Below are 27,502 nucleotides of genomic sequence, written 5' to 3'. Positions count from 1 at the left end.
TCTTTGTATCCCCAGCGCCCTCAAGCACTGTGTCTGGCGCATAATGGACCCTCAGGCATCAACTGGAGAATGCTGAAAGGTACCAGGACTCTTATGGACAAATCATATAAACACTGCAAATAAAGGAATCGATTTCACCTCTCTAGTTGTGAACCAGCAAGATTATAAACAAGGATAATGTTTACTAACACTGCTACTGTACACTTAAACAGCTCTTTTTTGGGGGGGGGGGCGGATCCACATTTTACAACAGTGGTATTAAACGTGTTCTTTTCACTTCACGAAAATTTCACGTCTTCTGTTTATGTCACTCAGATGAATAACATAAGGCAAAACTGATCTAAAGTTGGACGATGTAAGCACGACACCTTCCCCTTTCATCTTATCCACATTTATCAAGAAAACTCAAACAGGCCACTAGTTTTTCTTTCCTGCTTATTTGCTCCCCAGCAGCGGGCAGGGAGGGGCGGTTGGGATTAGGGACTTTACAAAAACTCCAGGTTGCCTCAGGGCCAATCACCGACTTCTTGGGCTTTATTCCCGGGGCAGGGAGGGCGAGGATGAACGGCGCTGACGGATATCGAGGCCTGCGCGCCGCCGCCTCCCCGCCCGGCGCGCACGGAGCGCGCTCAGCTTCCCTTGCCGGGGCCGGGGCTGCACCCGGCGTTTGTCGCCTTCGCTGGACGCAGGCAGGTCCGCGCCGCGCGGAGGAGAGCGCGCGCGGCCGATCGTGGCGAGGAGGTGGGCGGCGACCCATCCCATTGGGATTCGTCCGGTCTCTCCGCGCGGGGAGGCCCCCGGCGGGCGCGGATTTCCGCGGCGCTGAGTCCTGCCTACGTCTCAGTGGCGACGGAGTGGCCCCCGGCCAATGCCCGCAAAGGCGCAGAGCGCTCTCCCGTTTGACCAGAAACCGCGAGGCGAGAGAGGCGCCGGCCGGCTGGGAGGCGAGGGGAGCCCTCTCCACGAACCGCGCGGTACGTGGCCGCGCGCCCGGCTGTGTCCCCGGAGCGCCGCGGGAAGGGAGCGGCTCAGAGCAACAGGTGCAGCCCGCAGCCACTCCCGGGACGTGCGAGACGACCTGCAGGGGCTCGGAGTCGGTAAGGCGCGGAGAGGGCTCTCTCCACCCGCAGGGCTGCACCGGCAGGTCCCTCCTCCCGGGTTCGGGCGGATCAGCGGGCGGTGGTGCCTGGACACCGGGAGCCCTGCGTTCTCCGGACAACCGCCCCGGTCCGGGAAGGTCCAGCTCCGGCTCCGGTCCGTGTCCTCTCTCGGGCGGCCCCGTCCAAAAAGACGGTGCCACTAGGCACGGGCGCCCGGGCGCGTGCCCATCAGGGAGGCTCAGCCTCAGAAACTCGCGCTCTGCGTGCCAGGGGCTGGGTGCCCCCGGCGCCCCGCCGCGCCTTCCCTCCCCGGCCAGCACCCTTCGCCGGCGCGACCCGGGCGCCCCCCGCGCGCCATGGAGCTGGCGGCCGGGAACCTCAGTGAGGGGAACGCGAGCGGGCCCGAGCCCCCCGCCCCGGAGCCCAGGCCTCTTTTCGGCATCGGCGTGGAGAACTTCATCACGCTGGTGGTGTTCGGCCTGATCTTCGCGCTCGGCGTGCTGGGCAACAGCCTGGTGATCACGGTGCTGGCGCGCAGCAAGCCGGGGAAGCCGCGCAGCACCACTAACCTGTTCATCCTCAACCTGAGCATCGCCGACCTGGCCTACCTGCTCTTCTGCATCCCCTTCCAGGCCACGGTGTACGCCCTGCCCACCTGGGTGCTGGGCGCCTTCACCTGCAAGTTCGTCCACTACTTCTTCACCGTGTCCATGCTGGTCAGCATCTTCACGCTGGCCGCGATGTCGGTGGACCGCTACGTGGCCATCGTGCACTCGCGGCGCTCCTCCGCCCTGCGGGTGTCCCGCAACGCGCTGCTGGGCGTGGCCTTCATCTGGGCGCTGTCCATCGCCATGGCCTCGCCGGTGGCCTACCACCAGCGCCTCTTCCACCGGGACGTCAGCAACCAGACCTTCTGCTGGGAACAGTGGTCCAGCCAGCGCCACAAGAAGGCCTACGTGGTGTGCACCTTCGTCCTCGGCTACCTGCTGCCCCTCCTGCTCATCTGCTTCTGCTACGCCAAGGTGGGCGCGGGGCGGTCCGAGGGACCCCTTTCCCGGGACCCGCAGCGGCCCCGCCCCTTTGCCCTCATTCCCCAGAGTTTTCTGCGGGGACCGCGCGGTGCCCCATTCCTGCTCCCCCGGACTCGGCTTGGGCTCGCGGGTTTGACGTTGCGCGGAAGTTACTCGGAGTTTGGGCAACGCCAGGGAAAGTTTGCAGGTCCACTTCCCGGGCGTCCGTCCTCTCGCCCCGGCCCGGGGCCCTGAGGTTGTCCCGGCGGAAGGCGGCGTCAGCGCCCACTTCGCAGTAGGTGAAAGCCGCGCCGCCCCTTCAAGCCGCGCGAGGACCACCCCACGTGGCCGCAGGATCACGGCGAGCGCTCCATCCTCCTGAGCGCATGCCTTTGCCGGGGGGAGGGTCCGCGCCCCTCCGCAGCCCTCCGCAGGGCCCGATGGGGAGATTTCCCTGCCCGCGGGGTGCACGGGGTCGGCGGCACGGGCGGGGACCGGCTCTGTTAAGCCGCTGCTTCTGGCGACAGAGCTTTGACTTTCGTTGTATACACAAGTTGGGCGTTACAAATCCAAGTGGTTAGACAGTATTTCTTCACGGAGTCTTGAGGGAGTCTCCAGAGAACTTGGGATGGATGGGCTTCTAGCTGCTGTTTCCCCGTTTCAGTCCTTTTAGGAAGGGGTAAGGAATATGAAGTGACTCAGGTGGCAGGTCTAAAGCCCTACCGCTGAGAGACACACTGTTGACACCCCTCTGGTCCCCTACTCTGGCACCTCCTTATTGGGAAAATGGCTGTTACCTTGCCAGTGCAAGCCTCCCCCTCGTAGCTCAGCACAATCACCTTCTCTTTCATTAATAACACATGAGTCTGAAGATTTTATACTGATCTGAAAGTCGTGTTTATACTGGAGTAAAAGTATATGCTGGACACTCATGAGATGTGATTCACGGGGTGAGCTCCGCTCTCCCTGACACACCCTCCCCAGACCCATCACCATGAGAAAAATACTGCTGTAACCACATTCTGAAATTTCCACAATTTTATCTTCATCTGTGTCTTCATATCTCTCATTCTATTTCTCATAAGGCCGGGACTCTAGGACTCTGAATAATCAGATGAGGTAGAACAGCAGTCATTTCTTATATTCAATTCATAGAGTTTTTTGTGTTTTTTTTCCCCCAGCAGAAATCTTGACTATAAGCCACCTGGTTTTGTTTGTCCCCTCCCCCCATGTCATCTGTGTTGAGTTATGTCTGTTTTGAATGGTAATATTTCTGGATGTGATCTGAAAGCATGTCCTGCATCAAAGGGTTATATTTAAAGAGATGCGGTAAAGACGGGGAAATTGGGAGATCACTGCAGCTTAGCTCTTCGGTAAATGGCTGTTTTATTCATTTCATCTTCTGCAAATGCAAATCAAAGCTTGGTTTGCACAGCCCAGTAGTCTCCAGTGTGCGCTATCTCACTTAATCTGCAGGCCACCCAGTGGGTTGGAGCCACTGTGCATATTTTATTGATAAGGAAAGAGGGTTCTGGAGGGGTGAAGCAGCTGACCCAGATTATGAAGCTGGTAAAGGGTTCAGGGAGGATTTCAGTGCAGGAATTCCCGGTCCCCCAAGAGAGGGGCGATTGCTGAGGGCCTGTAGGGCATGGACCTTGGGGCTAGACGATTCTTACAATATTTGCTTCTTCATTCATCCTGACACGGATTAGACTTGAAGCATATTCTTCCTTCATTTCCCGAAAGTCTTTGGGGAACATAATTCAGGTCTTCTTAATGGAAACAACAAGGTAAATGTCTAGGAATGAATTAGGTTACATTTCTGTCATTTGAGAATTTATACAAGTCACACATAGGGCAAAATTTAAAATTTTTCAAAAATTCAAAAAATACATGATCATTGGGATATTTTTTATATGGAAATAGTTTGCTTTTAAGCATAACTGGAAATTTCTTTGGAATTCAAGGTAATATTTGCATATTCATTCCAGGGCTTGAAAAAGTGGGAGTAATGACCTCCAGTTGCTTTCCTTTGGTTCAGTCATTAAGTGTCTGCTATGCACTGAAGGATTTTGCTCCTTAAATGTTACATTCAGGACTGATTATTTCCCCAAGGCCCAGGTCTGCTTGTCACTGTGAAAAATCACAAAGATCAAAAGGCATCTAAAATCAGAATTTTCTATAAACTAAACAAAGGAATTGCATTCCAGACTTGACTTCTGCACTTACGAGTATTTAGTGGAAGGTCCTTTGCAACTGACACTCCTTGGGAAACAGAATGAATGGGCTGGGGGGTGACTCCGGGCCTCCCTCTGCTGCCCTGGAGCTGCTCTTGTCCAGCGCTGGTACCTTACTCTCTTCCCTCAGAGGGCATGCTTGTCCTGGACCCTCCTTGGCCCGACATGAAGATGACCTCTGGGCCTGCCCACCCGCCAAGTTCCCCCACATCCCCAGAGACATCCGACGCCCAGGATGACCTTGGCTCAGGTTTGAGTGTGGGGTTTCCTGCACATACTCCTAAATGTACAGAATGACGGAGAAATGCCACCATGCCATGGTCATCATCTTCCAAAGAAATGTAATCATACCCCATCGTGCAACCCACGTTTTTCTCCTTTGGTGACAATTCCTTCATTGGGTTGCATCACAGTTTATCAATGAGGGTTCATAGTGTGGGCTCTCGAAGTGAAACAGAGCAAAGAGGAACATACTTGGGTGTTTTCTCCATTGACCACTCAGCAACGTTCCTTAGGCGTTTTGCAGTTACCGAGACGTGATCCCCCCGAGTTTGTGGAAGGAATGAGTAACCCCCGGGGTAGTGTTATGAGGCAGGTAACATTTGACTTTTCCATATGCAGTCCTCTCCAGGTGGCCCTCTCTGATTTTGTTTTGCTGCGTCTCCTCTTGTCCCTTGCTTTCGGTGACCAGTGTCCTCCTGTGGTCTTCTGGGAAGGCTGTCCCCAGAGAACCTCACCAGGCCGGTCCTCTCCAGGCAGGGTCCTGTCCAGCCCTTTCCTTCCCCTTGAAAGTTCTCCTCATTTGTTCCTGCCAAAGCCTCTCTTCTATCTTTGCCCTAGATTTGATTTTTTTATACCCCAGTTTCTGTTGGCAGGACAGTAAACTAACCCATTGTTAGAGTGTTGAGCGTGATCCCAAATGTCCCTGTAGCAGGTGAAAGGCTTGTCTTGTAGAGACGCTAAGCCCCTGTAGGAAGTGAGGAGTATCTCAGCAGAGCTGGGAATTTGGAGTCGGAAGTTCACGCCCCCCATGATGGCTGCTTGACCTGCATAGGAATCCCGAGAGGGTGAATAAGTCCCGTGGCTTCACAATCAGGGAAGGGCCCTCCAGAAGGGCTGCATCCAGCCGAATGGAGCAGGCTTTCACAATAAGTCCAGTTCCGTTAAATTACCTCCGTGCTGCGGTGCTTCAGGGGGACTGAGAGGTGGCTGGAACACTGCTTCCAGTTTTTGCAGAGACTCACTGAGTAACGGATGGACAGTCTAAAGCCCTTAGTCACCCAGAGCTAATTTTCCTTAGATTTTTCACTCAGATGGGACATAAGAAAAAACTCAACACCAGTGTGGGATATGTACAGCCGTCTTGGCCCTGTTGTATAGCTTATGTTGTAAATTCTTACATAGAACCAAAGTGACTCACATCATTTCTCCTGAGCATTACACTGGCGAGAGAAGACAAAGCTAGTTTCTCTAAGGAAGGAAACCAGTGTCTCCCTGGAAGCCTTCCTGATGGGACATTAATTGTAGAACCTTGCTGAATGGTCTGCCGGTCATCAGTGATGCTGGAGGGCAGTCTGTAGTTTTTCCATGTATCTAGGATTTAACATACGGCAGGGACCTGGGGATTGTTAAAATGTAGAATCTTGGGGGAAACCAAGGTGCAAGGGAGACCCACAAGGATGCACATGTGGGTCGCGGTGTGGCTCTTTCTGGACGAAACCGCAGAGCTCCCTGCACCAGAACTCTCTGCCAGCAGGTGCTCCGGCCACAGATGGCACCTGGGCGCCCCTCAGGGTTAGAGGAACAGGTGTCCTTGGCAATTCTTAGTCATCGTTACTCCACCATCTCATGTGAATTTCAGCTTGAATGACCTTGTAAATGATGGTGGTCCCATTTCAGAACGTCAAGAAGTGTCGATGCAAAACGGACAGTGATTTGTGGGGTCTGAGACAAACCGATTTTATTAGTCTGTGTTTTTCAGGTCCTTAATCATTTGCATAAAAAGTTGAAGAACGTGTCAAAGAAGTCAGAGGCATCGAAGAAAAAGGTAATATTCATGGGTTTACAGCCTATGCGCCGTTTCTAGAGCTCAGTTTATGTATACTCTTAGCTCTGCTTGCATCCACCCAATGCCTGTGACATTTTGGTTCCTGGGTACAGAGATTTGAAATGAGCCTCTTACCATTAGGCAGAGGGTAGAAATGGGAAGTCAGCTGTTCAGGGTGGCCAGGTGATCGTGCTGCACGAAAACGTGGATGCAAGTCTCGGGAGGGGAGGGAAGGTGTATTTTCTGGATTCTGAGCCTCTTGAGAAGGTATGTTCTAGGTTGGTTGGGACAGTGTGTCGAGTGGCTGGATCCGTACTTTGCATGAAAGTACAGTCATTTTATTGTGTATTTACCACCTCTGATGTGATTCCAGAAGGCCCTGTCTTAATAATCTTTCAAGAGAGTGTTGTTACAGTCTCTCCCTGAAGCCTCAGAAGCAGACACACTGTTCTTCTCTCTTCCTCCCAGACTTGTGCTGACTTTGGCCCCGAGGGGAGAGGACTAAAGACGGGGGGGGGGGGCTCAGGGGAATTCAGCCCATTTTTAATCGTCTTTCTCATCCCGTGAATTCTGAATTCCAGAAGCTTCTCCTGAAGAGTATTACAGCATCTAACGTCCTGCAGTTTATCGCACTTCACATTTTGAGGAAAAACTATTTTACAAATCAGAATTAATTTACCTCTTATTCAGAGAATATCTATATCATCTCTGATTTTTAGAAAGTAGAATGAAAGTTGATGAGATTATTAGACCATATGATTAGGGAGGAGGAGATTATAACCAGACATCTTTACACGCAAAGATTACTCATAACATCTTAAAATACCTTGTTTTTCCTTGTAAATATTTATTATGATCCAGGACACATAATTTGCAGAAATTATAGTTTAATCATATTTGCTTTAAAAACTTCTGCATAAATAAAGTACAGCTCTTCCTGACTTTTCCTTGTTTATAAACAATAATGTGGCTAAAAACACACCTGTTCTCGGAGTCAGTGAAAAGAAATGGCAGACAGTTGGTTAAAAAGCACAAAATTTGGCTTGTATTTGAAGAGGTTAACACCCTTGGGGAGGGAGGGGGCTTGCTGAACTTCCTCAGAGGTTATGCCCTTGGAACGTGGTACCTGCTTATGATTGATGCCAAAGATTTTCTGCCTCTTGACAGGAAGGAAATGAAACTTTTCTTTAGCATTGGCTGGATCTTATTTGCATGCTACAGTTAGTTTTAGTCTCTATACTTGAAAACTATTGGAGAGAAATTGTGGAGGTTCCAGAGGAGAAAAAGTGATTAAAAGAATGAAAATAGATCTTGGAAGAAATGATTAGAAAAGCTTCTGTTTTACAGTAAAAAGATCTAAAGATTAGTGATTAGTTTAACATTTACATCGTTTGGTTTTATGTGTATACGTGTGTGTATGGGGGGGGTGTGTGTGTACATATATATGTGTGGGTATATATTATATACGTATGTGTAAATGTAATTCTTACCATGGGAGAAGTTCTCAGCATTTGGAGGAGGGAAGCTTTTCTCTTCCATGCTCACAACCTCTGACCCTTAATAACCACTGAACAGATGGCAGATCTCTTTTGGTATATTTAATTGCCTCTTTGTTTGCACAGAACAAATAGAGTGTGGTGCTGGGGCGTGTGTGTGTGTGCGTGTGTGTGTGTGTGTGCACCTGCGTCTAGGCAAGGGATAGCACACAGGTGCAGGGGTGGGGTAGGAAGAGGGAATGGGAGAGAGAGAGAGGAGAAGGAGGACAGGGAGACGGGAGACCCAGGGAGAAGAGCGGAGGGTCCAGGACGGAAAGCCAGCTTGACTGTCAGCCCTGAAGGCGGAGACCGGACTGGCTCATGGTGACACTGCCCCGGGTCTTCGCACAGAAGAGCGTTCCTGGCATGTATACATGTTCAGTTGCTGGCGGATGACGGGGTAATGTGATAAGATTTTGATAGTTCATTCATTTCAGCTGCGCCCGTTTCCAGCTCCCGTCTCAGTGGCTGAGTAGGTTGCCTTCCTCTGTGCTGTATCCACCCACGTAGGGACCCCTTAGTGTTCAGGCTGGTAGCGCTCACGGGGCAGAGAGTTAGGTCTTTCATCACAAACGTGCCGAACAGTTATCCTGCATGTTTGGAGGGAAATACAAATGAAGAGTGTGATTTCCGTTGCCAAAATAGTAGTAATCATAGTACAGAGCCCTGTGCTTGATTAATGCCAGGCTCTGCTGGACATAAAGAAACATTTTCTGGCACAAAGCTGATTAGATACTAAAACGAGATTCTTAAACAATTTCCAGAAGACTTCCCAGTGGGATAGACCTCCCCACCGGATGGTTTCTTCTAATAAGGAAGTAGGTGCGAGGCCCTTTTGGTACCTTCTCAACCACGAGGTTCTTTCAACAGCTGTTCTTTTTTTCCCCTTCTGGCTTGAAGTAATTCAGCAAGCTTTTTGGCTGTCATTTATACAATTTACAAAATGTTTTTCGTCACTCTCATCTTTTAGTCACTTTTTTCGTCTCTGCCAAGTTCCATTAGACGGATTATGAATAAAATTCTTTGAAGAAGAAAAAACAGATGTCTCAGATGGCTTGAAAAGGAGCATCTCAGAGGAGGAGGAGAAATTAGTATTTTCCAGATACTTTCAGAGTGAGGAGTAAAAAGAAGGCAGGCTAATAAAGCGCCCAACCTCAAGTATAGGAATTAGTATAGAGATTTAGCACATGACCTTAAATGATGACTTCTTCTCTATCAAACAATGATACGGTGATTCTGTACTCTGCACGGACACATGGGGGAAGTAGGAGGTGCATCGGGTGCACATCCATCTGTGATTGAGGCCAGTGATACTGTAAGAAATGAAAACAGCCTCATTCCCCACAGAGGGGACTTGTCTCCTTACCTGCTGACATTTCAAAGGAGAAGAGAGGAAGCAGCTTTTGCGAATCTTTCCGAGGAGACGTGTGGGTCAGCCTAGGTGCTGTCAACATTGAGGAAATACTTTAGCCTTTCACTTGGGTTGGGTGAGATGATTTGCTTTTGTTGTGGCTTTTGTGGAATTCTTCACCGGTTCTTCAAACACCCGATTGAGATGTTTAGAAAGGCAGGTTCCTGGGCAGCTACCTAATCCCCGTGACCTATGGAAGCAGAGCCATCGGGCACGAGGCCTAGATACCAGAGTTTTCGCAAAGCTCTGCCCTGCATGATGATGGCTCGCTGATCTGCTGGAAACCCGGGTTTGTGGTTGTTAGTACAACGCCTTATTTTGACCGGGTCTTGACCTGGAGCTGGCGTATTCCAGGAGCCTGCTTTCTGAGTCGGGTGTTGGAAGCAGTGGTGGCTGCAGGCCCCGTTCTGCAGTGTGGACTTCTTTCCTGCATTCCCTCCCATGTCTTCCCAGTTCCCTGGACCCAGAGGCATCTGCAGCAAGCCTCTGCTGCAAAGGAGACAGAGGAAGAAGCCATGTACCGCCTCTGCCTACACGCAGGGATGTGCTCGCCTAACGTGACACCGTGGCCGTGTGGACGCCTGCGGGGCTGAGCGCCAGGGCCCGTGTGCAGGGCGCCCACCTCTCTGACGGGCTGAATGCCTGTGAAACAGGCAGAAAATAAATAGTGAACCCTTGCTGACACTAAGCTGGGAGCACAAACATTTATTAAACTCTTTTGGGAACAGGCTTCGATAGATGATAGAGTTTATATAAGTACCGATTCAGTATTCTTTCCTGATTTATATGTAATTGGAATCCGGTCACATTTCAAAGCTACAGGTAGACCAAGAAAAAGAACCTCGTTCATGGTTCTGAAAAGACCAGTGGAACTGCTAAAAATAAAAGGTAGATTTTGAATGGACTTGGGTAAACAGACAGTAACAAACACCCCATAGAAAACGTACCATACTGCCCATTGCCCTACAATGATGCAAAGATACAATATGGCTCTTATCAATAAGCTGCCGGGGTATATTTCTGCCCTAAGCTTGGTACTTAGTAAGAACTTCCTAAAAGGAGCAATGCAACAGAATATCCAGAGAGTATTTTGTGAAGCACAGAGATCTTCTTATTGTCTTAGAAAGAACAGATGATGTGTTCTGTTCTATTTGTAGGTGTAATTACGTCTAGATGGTTTTTATTAAATCATCTGGGAATGTATCCCACACACTAATGGATAAACAGATTGATAGCAGACAGTCCCTTAATATATGTGAGCAGATTGCTTGTTTGCTTTGTGTGTCATGTGGTCGGTGGCTTCAATCTGTATACCTGCCACCCTATAAAAACCTGTCATCAGGTTTGTACCTGAGTTGTTTGAAGTGTTGAAATGGACCAGGCCCAGTCAGGGAATCATCAGGTTGGGTCACCCTCTTCACAGGCCAGGACAGTGAAGCCCAGGGAGGTGACATCATTTTTCACAGGTCGTTAACCCGTTAATGGCTGATGTCGGTCCTCGGCTTTTGCACGATCCGTGCACCTTCTGATGGTGAGCTTGGCTCTCATCTCCAGCCCCCCCGACCACCGCGTGTGCCTTGACCTCGGCCTGCGGTCTGAGCATCTCCTCTCCCGTTTCTGCCCGGGTTTCCCGGCTTCCAGCCCGTCTCTTGGACAGACATCTTCTCCGAGTCAGTCTGCTACCTCGTGTCCCTCCTGGAGGAGTCTTAGTCCTTACGTTCGGGACGTTGTTGTCCTTAACAGCAGGATTCTAGTTCATGGGAAGTAATAGGAAAGTCATTTTGTCATGTGGGAACGTTCCTGCGGGGCCGGGGTCTGAGCTTCTCCCGGGGAAGAACGTGTGGGTCCCCAGTGGTTTCCTAGTTGTGGAATCACTTTGCTCCACCCTGTGAGGCTGTAGGAGAAAGAAGCCTCCTTCCTTCTTTCTCTCTCCTTCCCCTCAACCTCCCCCCACACACACTCGTGGACCCCAGTCGAGATCCCAGTCTCTGTAGAGGGGAAGGTGGACAGGGGGCCACCAGGTAGGGCTTACAGTCGATTTAGGGCCGTGGCTGGGAGGGGACGAGGGACACCCACGCTCTCCTGCTCTGGGAGGCGTCCTGACCACCAGGGCTTCAGGTGGTCACGTTTCCGCTCTGCATGTTCAACGCGGTCTTTTAGAGCATCACAGCCTGGGCTTGATCTGAGGAGGAAGAGAGGCTACTGGATTCCCAACCTCAGGGGAGAGACTGAAAGCATCTCTCTCTCTCGTGTCCTTAATATTCCTTTCACCTTCGAGGAGCAAACGCCCTAGAAGAGAATGGAGGGGGATGGGCGCTGGAGCAGGGCAGGGACCCAGCAAACATCCCCCACTGTGATTCAGTTACAGGACTGAGCCCACAGACCTGCCCTAAGGCTCTGCGGTCCAGACAGCCCTGGGTGCTCAGACACAGGGCTGCGGCTGCCGTTACCGGGTAGATCTTGTGGGATGTTCTCTCCCTGAGCGCCAGCTGTTCAGAGCACGGATCACATAGACCGGCCTCCAGCTGTAACTCTGCATCCCGCCGGGGGGCACCAGGCACTGTCCTAGCCAGGCTAGGTCTCAGTTTCCTCATCTACACCGCGGATCATGATGTGGTCTGCCCGGATTGGGGGCAGCGAGTGAAGAACGCACAGCCAGCCGTCAGCCGAGGTCGCCTCTCGGTGCCCCCCACCCAGCCCTGGTTCTGCCGTCAGGCGGTTGAGCCCAGCTTACAACCTTTTAAGGAAGAAACCAGCTGATGGCTTTCTATTTTATAGTTTAAAAAATGTTAATAGCCCACCGTCTTTTGTTCAAATCCCTAGAGATGGAGTTTTCAGTTAGTTGCACGGTTAGCTTTTCAGCGTGTCCTGATTTGGTGGTGATGGAACACAGGAAAAGTGTCCCAAGACTTAATCCCAGCCCTTTAGGTTTCAGCCCATGGCGGGCACTCAGAACAGATGCGGTGGGGAAACGGGGGTGCACGCGCGGCGCACGGGAGGGAAGTCTCCTCTCGTGCCGAGGTTATTGCTCGGGGAAGGTCGTCTCCATCATCTGCTCGGCAGAAATCTCAAAGGACGCGTGTGGACCCTGCCTCTGATTTCTAGGTGTTTCAGATTTAGGAGCGGCAGGGAAAGGTTGAGACACGAGCAAACAGGGAGACAGGCCCTGAAATGGCCCTCTGGACCCACTGCATGTGTTGGGGTCTCTAAGTGTGTCCAAATTCAGCAAGGTGAACTAAACATCTCTTCTTGTCTGTTGAGGCAGCTCTTGGGAGCAGCGTTCGCGAGCTCAGCCGAGCTGCCTCCCTGGGCTCAGTCCCACTGTGTGCCGTGCAGCGGGGTGTAAAGTTACCGTGTTCAATCTGTGTGTTCCTGTTGCCATGGCTCAAAGCACGCTTCCTGGTATTCACATGCGTTTCACATACCTGCTAGGATTATTCCCTATGGAGGGTCAAGACCGGTCCCAGGGAAGTTTTGAACAAAACTGCTGCACGAAGTGAAGGTTAACACCTAAGACAGATTTAGTACTTACTTGATCCTGTGAAAATACACAGAAAATTCTCGCAGGGCGTGCTGTAAAATGCTGGGTTCCTTTCCTGCTGTAATCGATGCATTGCCTTTCTTTTCCTTCTCCTAGACCGCGCAGACGGTGCTGGTGGTGGTCGTGGTTTTCGGGGTCTCCTGGCTGCCACACCACGTCATCCACCTCTGGGCTGAGTTTGGGGTCTTCCCACTGACACCCACCTCCTTCCTCTTCCGGATCACCGCCCACTGCCTGGCGTACAGTAATTCCTCCGTGAATCCCATCATTTACGCGTTTCTCTCTGAAAATTTCAGGAAGGCTTATAAGCAGGTGTTCAAGTGCCACGTTCGCAATAAGTCACCTCTTAATGACACTAAAGAAAATAAAAGTCGAATAGACACCCCGCCATCAACGAATTGCACTCACGTGTGAAAAAAGATCAGCGTGTTCTTCGTGCGGCGTTTTCATACTTGCGGACTAGACACATAAAAAAATACAATGAGGTGTTAAGCAAGGCAGCAACTCGCTACCTTAACAACAATTCATATTGTATTAATTAAATTCCACTTGTGTTTAAAAAGTACTTTGATCTACCTGGAAAATCCCTAGGTCTAGTGAAGATTATTCCTAAATTTTATTTTATTTCTAAATTCTACTCCATAAGCAAAAGAGAATAAAATAGTTTTATACCTCTTAAGAAATGAAAGTTTAATAGAATTCCCTAGATTTGCTCAATTCTTCATAGGATAAGGAATAAGGACCTAGAAAGATGGTCAGGAATATTTGTGATCTACATTTTGAAGCAAATTTATTTAGAAAACGTGTTTATGCCTTAGTTCTTCAATTTTAAGATAAGGGGTAATATTAAAACTGTGTGTTTTAAAATATGATCGTGGACACATGAAAGTGTTCCCTGAGTTTTATTTTTGCGACCATTTATATTGAGACACTGCTACTTGATGGAAATAAGTTTAGTGCACGTGTCACATTTGCTCCCAGTTGTAAATAGTGTACAGGGCTTCTGAGTTGTGCTGCGTCTGTCCGCGATCATGAGGTCCATTAAGTTTATCTCAGGAGGTCAGCAGGTGTTGCGGCCATGACCCTGGGTGTCAGCCATCGGGATGTCAATTAAAAGCTATCCTGTGAACTTAGTCTTTATTGAGTTGACTAGAAAAATCAGGGAAAATAACCACCTGCAACTATTCTAATAGTGGAAGCTGTGAATGAGATTCTGAGAATGAAACTGGACATTAAAATTATATATATATATATATATATATATATATATATATATATATATATATATATATTATATATGGCAAGGTATTAGCTATGCCTTGAATGGAATCTACCCAAAAGAGAGAATTTAAAAAATGTCAGTGAAGATGATGTACAGAAAATAATTTCCATAAATTCAGAACTTAGCAAGTCATATGAGATAATTGTCATGCCATGTGAGGAAAGCATACTAAATGTTTGGTTCAGATAAATTTTGAAGAAAACAAATCTTATGAATGGCTATACGTAGGGATATCATATCTTGTACAGACAAATGCTTTTTTCATTAAATTTGTAATGATGTCTAATGCACATTTACCCCAAATATCATTCCCTCTGGAAATGCTAATTTGGGGTTCAAATCATCATGACTTGAGTTTCAAACGTAGTTTTTGTGATGATTTCATATTTAACAATGAGAAAATAGTATGAAAAGATTAAATGATCTTATATTAGAAAATAATTTTCAGACTGTAAGACTTCGATATATTTTAGGATGATACAAAAGCAAGAAGAGTTTTTAAAAAAGAATTTTGTGTAATGTACACCTGTGTCAAATCAGTACTTCATGTGAAATACCAAATTTTAGATCAAAAAACCCAACTCGATGTAAGTCTTTGCATGATACCTTCTCTAGTTCATGAATTTACTTTCACTAATTATATTCCTCCAGAAAACAGTGTTTACATTTGCAATGGTATAAATGGTTCTCTGGACAGAATAGGAGAAAATTATCAGAGAGGGTGGGAAAGCATGAGCTTTCATGTTTGATGGCCAGAGGAATAAATTATGTATATGTGTATGTGAGTATTTTAAAGAACAATGTAAGTCCTTTGCACGGAAAATTTTTTGCACTTTATTCAAGTATAGCAGCAGATACATTTTATCCTGACGACGATACCTCATGTGCTTTGCGGAACTTGAAGCTGCCATTGTGAATGCCGGGACAACTTCTGGGTGTGTGAACGCACGCAGCTGCACAAAGAGCTGCCTCCCGGTTGCCTTTGGACTTGCGTGGATGACGGCGATTCCCTGCACCATGGCTGCTCTCTTGTTTTCCTCTTCTGTTTTCCACGCGCTCAAATGAAGTATTAAAACAAATACAGTAGCCAATGCTGCTCTTTTCTAAGAAGTGTTGAGAATGGGCTTCGACACGATGTAGTTACCCTTGTAATGCCTTGGTCCCTCCCAGGTGACGTGATCACGGACTCGCAAAACCCAAGTGTGCCGAGTGTAAAAGCACGTCGCTTCATTTTATAGTCAGATAGGATATTCTTCCTGCCATCGTCATTTTAATCAATTCCTCTTGTTCAGAGTTGAGGCTATCTCTTCCTCTAACGGGTTTTGTTGCTGATGATAACGTAGGTCTGCAAATATGTAAAACCCTGTAAAGTTTCCTGAGCGAGGGGTTGCAGAAGAACTTTTATTGTATCTGCCGGCCAGCTGCTTCCTGGGGCTCCGATGTCCTCATGTATAATTAACGGAACCCATTCAGAGGCCCCGCCCCTTCTTCACTGTATAACCCAGCCCCCTGCCTTCCTCCCAGCAGCCAGGCTAAAGGAGAGACACCCAGTGCGTCTTTGAAGTCCGGCTGCTGGATAAACCTTGTTTTTGTTTTTTGTTTTTTGTTTTATAACATCTTTATTGGAGTATAATTGCTTTACAATGGTGTGTTAATTTATGCTTTATAACAAAGTGAATCAGTTATACATATACATATATCCCCATATCTCTTCCCTCTTGCGTCTGCCTCCCTCCCACCCTCCCTATTCCCACCACTCTAGGTGGTCACAAAGCACCGAGCTGATCTCCCTGTGCTATGCGGCTGCTTCCCACTAGCTATCTATTTTACATTTGGTAGTGTATATATGTCCATGCCACTCTCTCACTTTGTCACAGCTTACCCTTCCTCCTCCCCATATCCTCAAGTCCATTCTCTAGTAGGTCTGTGTCTTTATTCTCGTCTTACCACTAGGTTCTTCATGACCTTTTTTTTTTCCCCCTTAGAGTCCATATATATGTGTTAGCACTCTTGCACTGTTGGTGGGAATGTAAATTGATACAGTCACTATGGAGAACAGTATGGAGGTTCCTTAAAAAACTAAAAATAGAACTACCATACGACCCAGCCATCCCACTACTGGGCATATACCCTGAGAAAACCATAATTCAAAAAGAGTCATGTACCACAATGTTCATTGCAGCTCTATTTACAATAGCCAGGACATGGAAGCAACCTAAGTGTCCATCATCGGATGAATGGATAAAGAAGATGTGGCACATATATACAATGGAATATTACTCAGCCATAAAAAGAAACGAAACTGAGTTATTTGTAGTGAGGTGGATGGAGTTAGAGTCTGTCATACAGAGTGAAGTAAGTCAAAAAGAGATAAACCTTGTTTTTTCAGTGAATTTCAAAGAAAATTGATGCTTTCTCCTTAGATGTGGCTGTCTTAGTGCCCCAGGGCAGCTGTTATTTTTCTGGGCCTTCTCCTTCCCCTTGGGGCGGTGGCTCTGGAATATTTACATAATGGGCAGGCATGCTGGCTGTTTCATACGCATAAGCAACAGTTTCGGGTTGCCTGCTGATGAAGATAGGGACTCGGATGAAGGGACTGTCCTGTCCTGTGTTCCCAGGAAGAGTTTAGATGGTCTCTCTGCTGTTCTGACCACGCATGTGCTCGGCAAGGTGAGGGCTGAGGCCATTTACTGAATATCTTAGGGAAATCCTTTTGCTATAAATGGGATCGTTCTACTGCACACATCGGGAATCAAACTATCGTTTGCCCCTCCTCCGGCTTTCCCAACCCCTGTGCTTCTATACTAACTTGCTTCTAGGCAGTGTTCCTCACTCTGACATATACCATAGTAAAATTCCTCCTTCACCCAAGGCATACCAGTGGAGGGATGTCTGAACTGTGTGAGCCATGCAAGGCTAAAAGCTTCCGTGACTCAACTTCCAATTGGGACCCTGAGGATGATTGCATTTGCTCAGTGTCTCAGATGCATTGAGATGGTGCAGAAATGATTCCAAGACATTAGCTGAAACCCAAGGTCAGACTTCTGAGCAGGAGAGAATCCATTCCCTTTCCACAGATGCCACAGATACCTGTACGATCCCAAGTGCTTGTGTTCAAGCAGCCTTACATTGAGTAAAGCAACGTACTGTTCAGCTTAGTCATATTCTTGCTTAAAAAGTTATTAAATATGTATATAAACCACCTGGTCATGTAAATTGAGTCAAGAGATCAAGGTGGCTCCTTCTGGAAACTTACCATCTAAAATTTGTCAATTTCCAACTGCACTGATTACAAACATCTTCCTGGTTTTACATTTGTAAATGACTTTCTATTTAAGGTAACTGTTCTTCTCGGCCATTAAAAGACGTTGCATGTTAAGTTATTTGTCAAGCAGATGTTAATGACTTGTTTGTCTAAGGACGTGTTTATTTTAAAAGTCTCTGTAGTTAGGGTAGGTGGCCTTAAATGCTGATGGTGATTTGTCTTGGAAAGAAAAAAATTGCAAAATGGATTTAATTTGTGCTGTATTTTAATACTTTCTCTTTTAGAAGTGGAAAATTGAGCCTGCAGGACGATTTTAAAAGCTTCAGCCTCCTCGATGTGGGCTATGTGTACGTCAGGCGAGCGAGTCTAGGGGAGCGTGCTCTGCATCGTCTCCATCGCTCAGGATTCTGTTTCTTTACTCGTGAAAGCACCACAGATGGTCCAGATGGTGGTTTCTTTTCCTACGTGAGTGTGAGCGCCAGGTGCACGCACACCCGCCTCCTGCACCTGGGCTGCCACCCTGGGATTCGGAGGTGGGCAGTTCTGCTCAGTGCGGCAAGATCTTCAGGACGTTCACAGGCCCTGGGCACTGCCCCCCTCTGCTGGGTCCTGCACTCACGCTCAGGGCACCTCCTGCTGCCCTGAGAGTGTGGGTTCTGTCCTGGGGGCGGCAGTGGTGGTGGGGACATCTCAGGGATGGAGAGTGGGAGGGGAGGGTGGCGAGTAAGCGCTCTACTTTTGTGCACCTGGTGAAATACCCTCAGCTGGGCTTTCTTTCCCGGTCTGTTTGAACATTGGCCAAGTTTGCTGTATTCAGACAGTTGTGCAAAGAGCCGATCCTGTAGCTAAAGCTTTTGGTGTCACTTTGGGGTAGAAAGCCCCATCCTTTTCTGTCTTTTTTTTAAAATTGAAGTATAGTTGATTTGCAATGTTGTGTTAGTTTGTGGTGTACAGCAAAGCGATTCAGATATATATATATATATATATATATATATATATATATATGCTTTTCAGATTCTTTTCCATTGTGGTTTATTACAAGATATTGAGTATAGTTCCCTGTGCTATACAGTATGACCTTGTTGTTTATCTATTTTATATATAGTAGTGTGTGTATGTTAATCCTAAACTCCTAATTTATCCCTGCTCACTTTCCCCTTTGGTAACCATACGTTTGTTTTCTATGTCTGTGAGTCTGTTTCTGTTTCACAAATAAGCTCCTCTGTGTCATAGTTGATTCCATATTTAAGTGATATCATATGATATTCGTCTTTCTCTGTCTGACTTACTTCACTTAGTATGATCATCTCTAGGTCCATCCGTGTTGCTGCAAATGGCATTATTTCATTCTTTTTATGGCTGAGTAATATTCCGTTGTATATATGTACCACATCTTCTTTATCCATTCATCTGTCGATGGGCATTTAAGTTGCTTCCATGTCTTGGCTATTGTGAATAGTGCTGCTATGAACGTGGGGGTGCATGTATCTTTTCGAATTAGAGTTTTCTCTGGATATATGCCTAGGAGTGGGATTGCTAGATCATATGCAAGCCCCATCCTTTTTGCTGGGGAACGGTTTTCTGGAAATCTCAAGGTGTATTGCACAGCCCCCAATTCTCAGCATTTAGAGAAGTCACAGGCCACTGGCTGCTAGAATAGATTAGAACTGGAATCCACCATTCAGATTCTTTAGACTCTTAGGTAGTGGTGATTTGTAAGGTAATTTAGAATTTGGGATGAATTTTGTGGTCTGCTGTAAGTTTTCTTTGGGACACCATGTACTACAGAACCTTATTTCAGAAGATGGGATATTGCCTGTTGAAATGGGAAATCTTTATGTGTTCTAAAGACCATAGTGTGTCCCTTAAGCTCATCTTCCCCATTTGATGAGCTTGTCTGGGACAATCGCGCTGACATGCCCTATGGTGTATGAAAATGTGGATGGTCCTGGAGCTGGTGCTGGCGGAGAAGGAGCTGAGCCTGACGTGAGTGTCCTTCACGGCCTTTCAGCATCAGAGCCAGTGGAGGACAGACCTCCAGGCCTGCAAAAGCAGCGAAGGCAAACCCGGAGGGAACAGTCTGTGTCTGTGTGGTGAGGGGCACCCGTGGCCCACGGAGCTGATGTAGCAAAGGGAGCCTGGGGCTTGGTCACGACTGGAAGTAAGTGTCAGACTCTAGGAAAACATGTAAATTCCCTGCTTCCGTGTGGGACGCTAGGAACAGGGAAGACCTTCAGGACAGAGTGGGCTATGCCAGGGCCCTTAAGGGATCGCCGGATTGTTCGGGAAATCACAGAGCCTCATCCAAGTGTTGGCCACAGATCCTGTCCCTTGGAGCCCTGGGCCACCTGCGGGTCCCCCTCAGGGCCGCTGGCTGGGGAGGGGAGTCGGGAAGGGGGCAGGCGGGGAGCAGACTCCAGTCCTCCTCTTCCGTTCAGCCAGAGGAGTTGTGCTTCAGTCTGCCTTCCGATTTCCATGTGATACTTCACCGAAAAGTCAAGACCACTCATCCAAGGACTCTATCACCCATTGTCTGGGTTGACTCTTCCTGATGACCCCTTCATTCCCTGCTTCTACGACTCATAGGTGGCCTTTTTCATTCTCCCTGCTGCTTCCTTTAGGTCGACCATTGTTTCTATGCTTGAGATCTGAATTTTGTCATCTTTGAGGGGTTCATGAATGGCCTGCGCCCTACACATCCCATATCTTCATTTTTTTTTTTTTTGCTGAGCTGTTAGCTTTTTCCTGATTACCCTGGCACCACTCCTCCCTTTAACAGTGAAGTGTTGGAAATGGAAACGTTAAGAGCAAATCACTTTTCTAAGGGAGCGCAAATGACCAATTTCTGCATAGAGTCGGAAGGCAGTAGAGCAGGTCCACTGGCACAGTCCATCATGGGGGCCTTCTTTGTGGGCTTGGCTCAGTGAGGCCGCACCTATACGAGCTCAGCTCCTGGGAATGGCCCTGGTCACTTCTGAGAGGTTCTGACCCAGTGGACGGTGGGAGGGCTCAGGCGGCTGGGCTCTGCCTGTGGCTGCAGTGGGTCCCCTGGGCTCGCTTCATCAGGCTGTGCTGGTCGTCTTCCCTGACCCACTCCAGCTGCTAATCGCATCCATTTCTCTTTCCACCATCCCTGGGCTAAAGCTTTCTGGTCTGTCGTGAGTGAAGACGAAGTATGGGTGGGACCTCGGGACACAGAAGAACCCTAAGTCGGAGACTCAGAATCAGAACATAAACAGGTGTCTTGTCCTTCACCTGGCATCGTAGGTACCACTTGTTGAACAAGACCTCCATTTAGAAACAGCAAAAATCCAAGAAAGCAGAAGTGGATGGGGGTCACGTTGATTTCCAGTGGAAATCTCCTCATCTTGTTACAAAGAAAAGAAAATCGGCATAAGCAGGCTGTTTTGGTACATTTTGTCAGTGCCACCTAGCTTTGGCTATGAGAAAATATTGTTTAAAATGGAAAGTGTGTCATTTTTCTTCTAAAGAGACTGTTGCTGGTATGTGGAACTGGCTAAAAAATCGATTGCAGTGCTGCAGCTCAGGTCAGCAAACATGAAATGAGACCAGGGGTATCTCAGGCATCCCTGTCCTGTTTACCTTTGCAGCCTCACGGGCCCCGCAGAGGAACCTTAGCCAGAAGACACTTAGTGAATGAGCAGACTCGTGGGTTCGTGATGTTTTCAAAATAGGGCTAGCATGGATAAAGAATTACACTTCATACTTCTCTCAAAATTAAATCTGCTTATAATTTAGGAATATTTATGAGCCAGCAGAGGACACATAAATGTTATTTTCCATGTGTTGATTCTCCAAGAGACATGTTTCACTGCCGTATATTTTATAACGATCGAAGATTTGACAGTGGGGGATAGAAATCCAAAGATTTCTTGAATCTGGTTGACCAAATCCTTTAATTTCTCACCTTACATCTGCCTAAGTGAGGAAGAGAGTTGTGGAGCTTTGTAGAAAAGGTAGTGAACATTAGGGAGCTTGAGATTTGCTTGAATTCTGCTGGTAAATCGCTGTGGGAAATGCTGTCTGTGGGATCCTCACATGAAAGAAGAATATGGAGAGGCTGAGTGAGTCCCCAAACTGACGGCACATTCGGATGATCTGGGAAGATCCAGAAGGTCCGGATGCTCTGCTCTTAGCTTCGAGCAGTGGTTCTCAAACTTTACCGAGCATCTGAAACTCGGATTCTGGAGCTTCACCTCTACAGCGTCTGATTCAGTAGATGCAGGGTGGGGTCCCCAGTTTACATATCTAACAAGCTCTTTGGTCACATGGATGCTGCTGGTCTAGGGACCACATTTTCAGAACGACCACCTGATTTGATTGGTTTAGACATGGAGCACAGACAGTTCTTTAAGGCTTCCAGGTGTACCGCAGGTGTTGTGAGCCATCAGGTTGAGTAGATGGCTCTTTGTAAGTCTAAACCTCTGCAGTTCTGTGAAAAAAAAAAAAAAAAGCGCTTCTATGGGACCTAAATCATTCAGATTTTTATTGCTTACTTTGAACAAATTCATAAAATATCTGTTCAACAATTACATGACCATAGCTATAGAAATTTGTCAGTTTTCAAGAGTGTGAAGGAGTTTGATAACTTACAGGTAGGGGTTTCAGAGGTTTTCATCATTTTTCCTTCAAGAGAATGAAATAAAATAACTCGGTGGAAAAGAGCACCTATACACTCACTTTGTTCCCCTAAGATATAGAGGCATAAATACAGTATTCAGAATTGTTACATGTGAATTTTTGAACTCAGTGTTTAAATTAAACATGTGCATGTCTTTATGTGTGGCTGCTAATTTTTAACTACATTATTATCTCTAAGAGATAAATGTAGCTTACTCTGTGTTTAAAGTTTTTCAATTCAATATCGCCTGCTAACATAGTAGTATGGATAAGGAAGAAATTCTATGTATATTGTGTTTTTATTTACCAATGTCATTGCTTAAACACTGCTACATAAATAATGCTGAGTGTGGATCTTCTTACACCCGATGATGTTATAACTCTTCTCTAAAGTTTGTTTCTCTAAAATTTGTCTCACCATCTATAAATTTAGCATGAATATTATGTATAAACATAGCATGAATAACACTAAACTTGCAAAGCCAAAACCCCTAAATAAAGAGGTGATGTTAATTTACTTCGTAGCAAACGTAGTCATTCTAAATCGCCTCTGTGTTCTGCATGAAAGGTAGCTGGAATCTATAATTTGGATCAATTTTCTTGAAGTGAAAATAAAAGTTGTTCCTCAAAGTGTTCTTATCTACAAGTATGTTATTTTCAAACAAAGCATAATTGCACCATTTTCTAAGGTATTTCCCTAAGTATAGGAACACAGTGCAAAGTTGTTGGATTAAATTCGTTTCACTCACACTGGGCGCTGTCATGGGAAATATGGATGGATCCCGTCAGTGGAAAGCTGACATCTATATTTGCAAATGTTTTCTCCTCCTCCTCCTCCCTATCACATTGCTCCTTCTCTATTTTTAAAAAGAATACATGTCTATTGTTTTTATTAAAATGTCACAAAATTACAAGAAGTTAGAAAGAAATAAGCATTCATCCAAAATTTTATTATCAAAAAATAGCCATTGCCAATATCTTCTGAATATCAATCTAGACCTCTCTCCAATGAACATAAATATGGGTGGAAGTGATGGAGGGAGAAAGAAGGAATTTTAGAAAACTTGCCTCATACACTGCATATTATTTATTATTTCCCTTGGATCAGGAAAAAGGCAAGGATGTCTACTTTCTTTCAACATAGTATAGAACTTCTAGCCACTACCAAAAGCAAGAAAAAGAAATAAAAGGCATGAAATCACAAAGGATCAAACTGTATTTGTAGCTGATATGATTGTCTACATAGGAAATCCCAATGAATCTACCAAAAACTCCTTGAACTGATAAGGGATTTCAACAAGGTCACGGGATACAAGATCAACACACAAAATACAAAATGAAAAAAATGCCACAGTAAATCAATTACACATTTAAATGGTTCATATTTTATTAATCACAACAGTCTACATGCTTTAAAACTAGTAATACACACAGTGAGACTAATTTATTCAGTCTACAGACAATGCTACTTCAAACTTAACTTGATCATTGACGAAACTTCAGAACACCCTATATCAAACCATGGGGCTTGTTCATACACCTAAGATGAGGGTCTTGGCCATGGTCACAGGGCTTTGGAATGTCAGAGCTGGGTGCCCAGATTCATCCAATCTAGTCCCCTCTTTCTTTCATGTTTCCTTTGCACTTTCTTATCATAATTATAATTTTGAGGGACCCTGAAATGAACTCTATTTTGAGATAATTAATTAGCAATAATGCTTTTTAATATTTTCTGCTCTTATAGTAAATCCTTGTGTCCAAATCTGTGGTGCTGCAGAGGGTTGAGTAGTACCTTAATTTTCCTTTCCGCTTCCTGTCATTTTTATTTTTTCAGTAAGAGGAAACTCCATATCTTCCTTTGGCATACATGCACAAATTTGATAGGATTTCCCTTAAACATATGAGAGAAAAGATCTTGATCCATAGATGTTGTCATCCATTGTCAAGATAGTTTTTACAATAAACATAACAATTACTGTAATTATGATGTATGGTATAAATAACACTAGTGAGTCATTTATGCTTCCTTTAAGTGAAAAATATTTGAAAAATTAATAGACTGGGTAGTTAAGAGAAAATTATGTCTTCAATGAATGTCATTTTAAAATGCATTTTCCCCAGGTATAGGTACTATTCAATGATATAGTAAAATGTCACTTAAAAATGTAAAAAATTCCAGTGGTAATGACATGCTATAAATACATAAATATGAGGATATAAGGAGTTAATGACATATTTTGGAGCACCCACCAATAAGGTTCCATTGCAGCACTGTGTGTCTCCATGGTTCCATTTTTCTGGCTTCCTACCCTTTTATCCCACTTGACTGTATCATCTGTATCTCCCAGGATTCCACTGGGTTTTTTTCATCAGTCATCCTCTTAGTCTGTTTCAGCTGCTGTAACAAAACCCATAGACTGAGTGGCCTATAAACTACAGAAATTTGTCTCTCACAGTTCTGGAGGCTGGAAATCCCAGGTTAAGATGCCAGCAGATCCGGTGTCTGGTGTGGGCCTGCTTCCTGGCTGATAGCTGTCTTCTGGCTGTGCCCTCACATGGCAGAGGGAAGGAACTCTCTGGAGCCTCTTTTATAAGGATGCTTATCCCACTCCTAAAAGCTCTGCCCTCACGACAGGATCACCTCCCAAAGACCCCACCTCCCAATACCATCACACTGGGGATTAGGTTTCAACAAATTAATTTTGGGGGGGGACAGCATCCCCCTTGATGATCAGAGTTTCTGCTGTCACAGTTTTACACTCACCCCCTTGCAGTTGCCCCAGGTGCAGTTTGCCTCCTCATCTCTCCTCGGTCCCCCAGCTTGAGGTCCAGCCCAGCAACTGGGTGAATTCAGAACCATCTCTGCTCATCCAAGACACTCATCGGTGCGTTGATGGGATGAGAGAGAAAGCATCTCTGCCTATACCTCCCCACCCTCGACATCTACAACATCTTTTATGTCATTGGTAGACTCTGGATGGATCCAGGGAGATAACGCTCCTTTCTTTCTTCCTGACCCATTAGTAACTGTGACCTTAGGGCTTCCAGAGGCAGTGAAGAGGACGTGCATTTCTGGGGCTGATGGGCCCTTTTAGCCCACGTGCCTTCCTTCCTTGCAGAGATGGAGTACGTCTGCTAAATGAACCTCCAACTCTGAGATTCATGGTTCCACCTTTCGAGGGCCAGGCCAGAGGTGCTGAGTTCACAACATAATCTTGTGTGGGTGCTTACCTTCTTCAGTGCGTAAAGCTTTCCTGAGGAGTATATTACCGAATTTTACAGTTCTCATTTAAGAAATTCAAATCGGCACACTTAAAGCTGCTCATTGTCTTTGATGCTGTTACGTAAAATGCAGTTTGGGCATATTTGACTTTGTGGGGCTGTGAGAGGAGGGCATGCTTGCACACACTTGAAATCAAGGTGTTCATATATAACAAAGGCCACTCTCTCCTCTGACGCCTAACTTAGTCACAGGATGTGTATTATAGTCTCTTATCGAGACATAATTTTTGATGAGTGTCTCTTAAGAAATTACCTCATTCAGGGCTTCCCTGGTAGTGCAGTGGTTAAGAATCTGCCTGCCAATGCAGGGGACACAGGTTCGAGCCCTGGTCCGGGAAGATCCCACATGCCGTGGAGCAACTAAGCCCGTGTGCCACAGCTACTGAGCCTGAGTGCCACAACTACCGAAGCCCGCGAGCCTAGAGCCCGTGCTCTGCAACAAGAGAAGCCACCCAATGAGAAGCCTGCGCACTGCAACGAAGAGTAGTCCCCGCTCGCCACAACTAGAGAAAGCCCGCGTGCAGCAACAAAGACCCAACGCAGCCAAAAATAAGAGAATAAATAAATTAATTAATTAAAAAAAAGAAATTACCTCATTCAGAGAAGTGGAGAGAGAATGAATAAAATTCTAGGAATTTGTTTCTAGAGAGGGAGATTTCACTCTAGGTATAGAATATTGGCAGATTAAGTATCCATATTCTTAAATTACGCTATTTGAGTAATTGCCAAACAAAAGAATATGCTGAGCTGATTCATACCAAATGTATAACATACTGTAATTTATCTCTTTTAGTAGAAAGGGTTTCATAATTAGGAAAGGAAGATTATATTAGGAAGATTATATTACCTTAATGAATCATAGTTTGTGGTCCAAAGATAGATGTTGAATCTTCTTTATATTTAATTAATGCATAAACATTTTTTGAATAGCATTTGTGTGTAATTCAGCATGTTAAGCATTGTCAAGTATAAAAATACATATATAATATATTATAGTAAGATATATTTATAATCTGTATAATATGTATTATAATATATAATGTAAGAAATGTTCCTTGTCCCCTCAAGCAAGGTAACTGTATGGTTTTATGAGAGAAGATAAGTTGTTCATAAAACAAATTCCCCAAAATATCAAGTGGCATATGAGTGGTCAAGCGAAAGTCATATAATTGAGAGAGGAAAGCCACGGAGGACCAACGTTGCCAGAAAGACCCCGTATGGTGCTTCTTGGTTTTGACCCTAGAACGATGTAAAATTTTCGTCTGCTTTGTTCCCTCGGCCCTTGAAGCCCACTGGCCTTGGCTGATTGCAATGGTTGGACCACTGCCACCGCCATGGCATTTGACTCTTAGCAAGAAAGTGGAAGAATTTTCTTTTACTTTCAAAGAAAAAGGTAATCATTCTCTAACTTTGGCAAAGTCATAGAGAAAAAGGGTGCGTTCAGCGGGTGACAGCCATCATTTACCATGTCTGTTTTAGGTATCCTTAAACTGTTCAACACACAGACCTGTAGCAAAGATCTATTAATGAACTGTCTAAGGACACAATTTTCCAAACACGTTATATGTCAATTCCATTTGGAAAGCTTGTGAAAATTGGTGATCCAGGCCACAGCTGATTTTTCATCCAATGACTGTTGAGAGTTTACTACGTGCTAGGGATTTGTGAGCTTCCGGCGATCCACAAGTGAGGAGACCCACCTGCCTTTCCGTCTGGGGGGAGGTGTGGGGGTGGGGGGCGAATGAGAGCACTAAAGCCTCGGACAAACAAGCCAGTACCGTGTGTGTGCTCTTGCTGGGAGCCCAGGGCATCCGCGTCTCTGTCCTTCGGGGCAGGTTTGTGTGGAGAAGCAGGAGTGGTGATGTGATAACACCTGTGCACCCTCCTCGCCCCACCCCCCTGGGGAAAAGGGAGGGCGGGTATTTCACGGAAAGGAGAAAAGCAGGGAGGTGAAGGAAGCAGGGGAGTGAGAGAGCAGGTTATGCTGTCGGGGGTCAGTTTGGACGGCAGTGGAGGTAGAAAGGGGCGTGGGAGGGAGGGGGGACCACTATACAAAGGCCTTTAGGTCAAGTTCAAGAGTCTGCTTTTTAGCTGATAAGGGAGAGGGTGCCTTTGAAAGATGTCTGGCAGTGTAGACCTACGCTTCAGTGG

The 27,502-nt window shown here is 46.3% G+C and overlaps 1 protein-coding gene across 1 annotated transcript; it reads left to right on the top strand.

Moving 5' to 3' along the window:
- Window positions 1-1,456: 1,456 nt before the first annotated feature.
- On the top strand, window positions 1,457-26,328 carry GALR1 (galanin receptor 1; the record flags this gene model as incomplete). Its single annotated transcript, XM_082418461.1, has 3 exons — window positions 1,457-2,122; window positions 6,329-6,394; window positions 12,978-26,328. The coding sequence occupies 3 exons, from the start codon at window positions 1,457-1,459 to the stop codon at window positions 13,293-13,295; spliced, it is 1,050 nt and encodes a 349-aa protein (XP_082274587.1). The 3' UTR covers window positions 13,296-26,328.
- Window positions 26,329-27,502: the final 1,174 nt, after the last annotated feature.

The sequence above is a fragment of the Balaenoptera physalus genome, assembly GCF_965194825.1.
Source record: "Balaenoptera physalus genome assembly, chromosome: 12".
Classification (NCBI taxonomy): Eukaryota; Metazoa; Chordata; class Mammalia; order Artiodactyla; family Balaenopteridae; genus Balaenoptera; species Balaenoptera physalus.
Note: the sequence above shows the minus strand (reverse complement) of the source record. Positions and strands in the feature narration are given on the sequence as shown.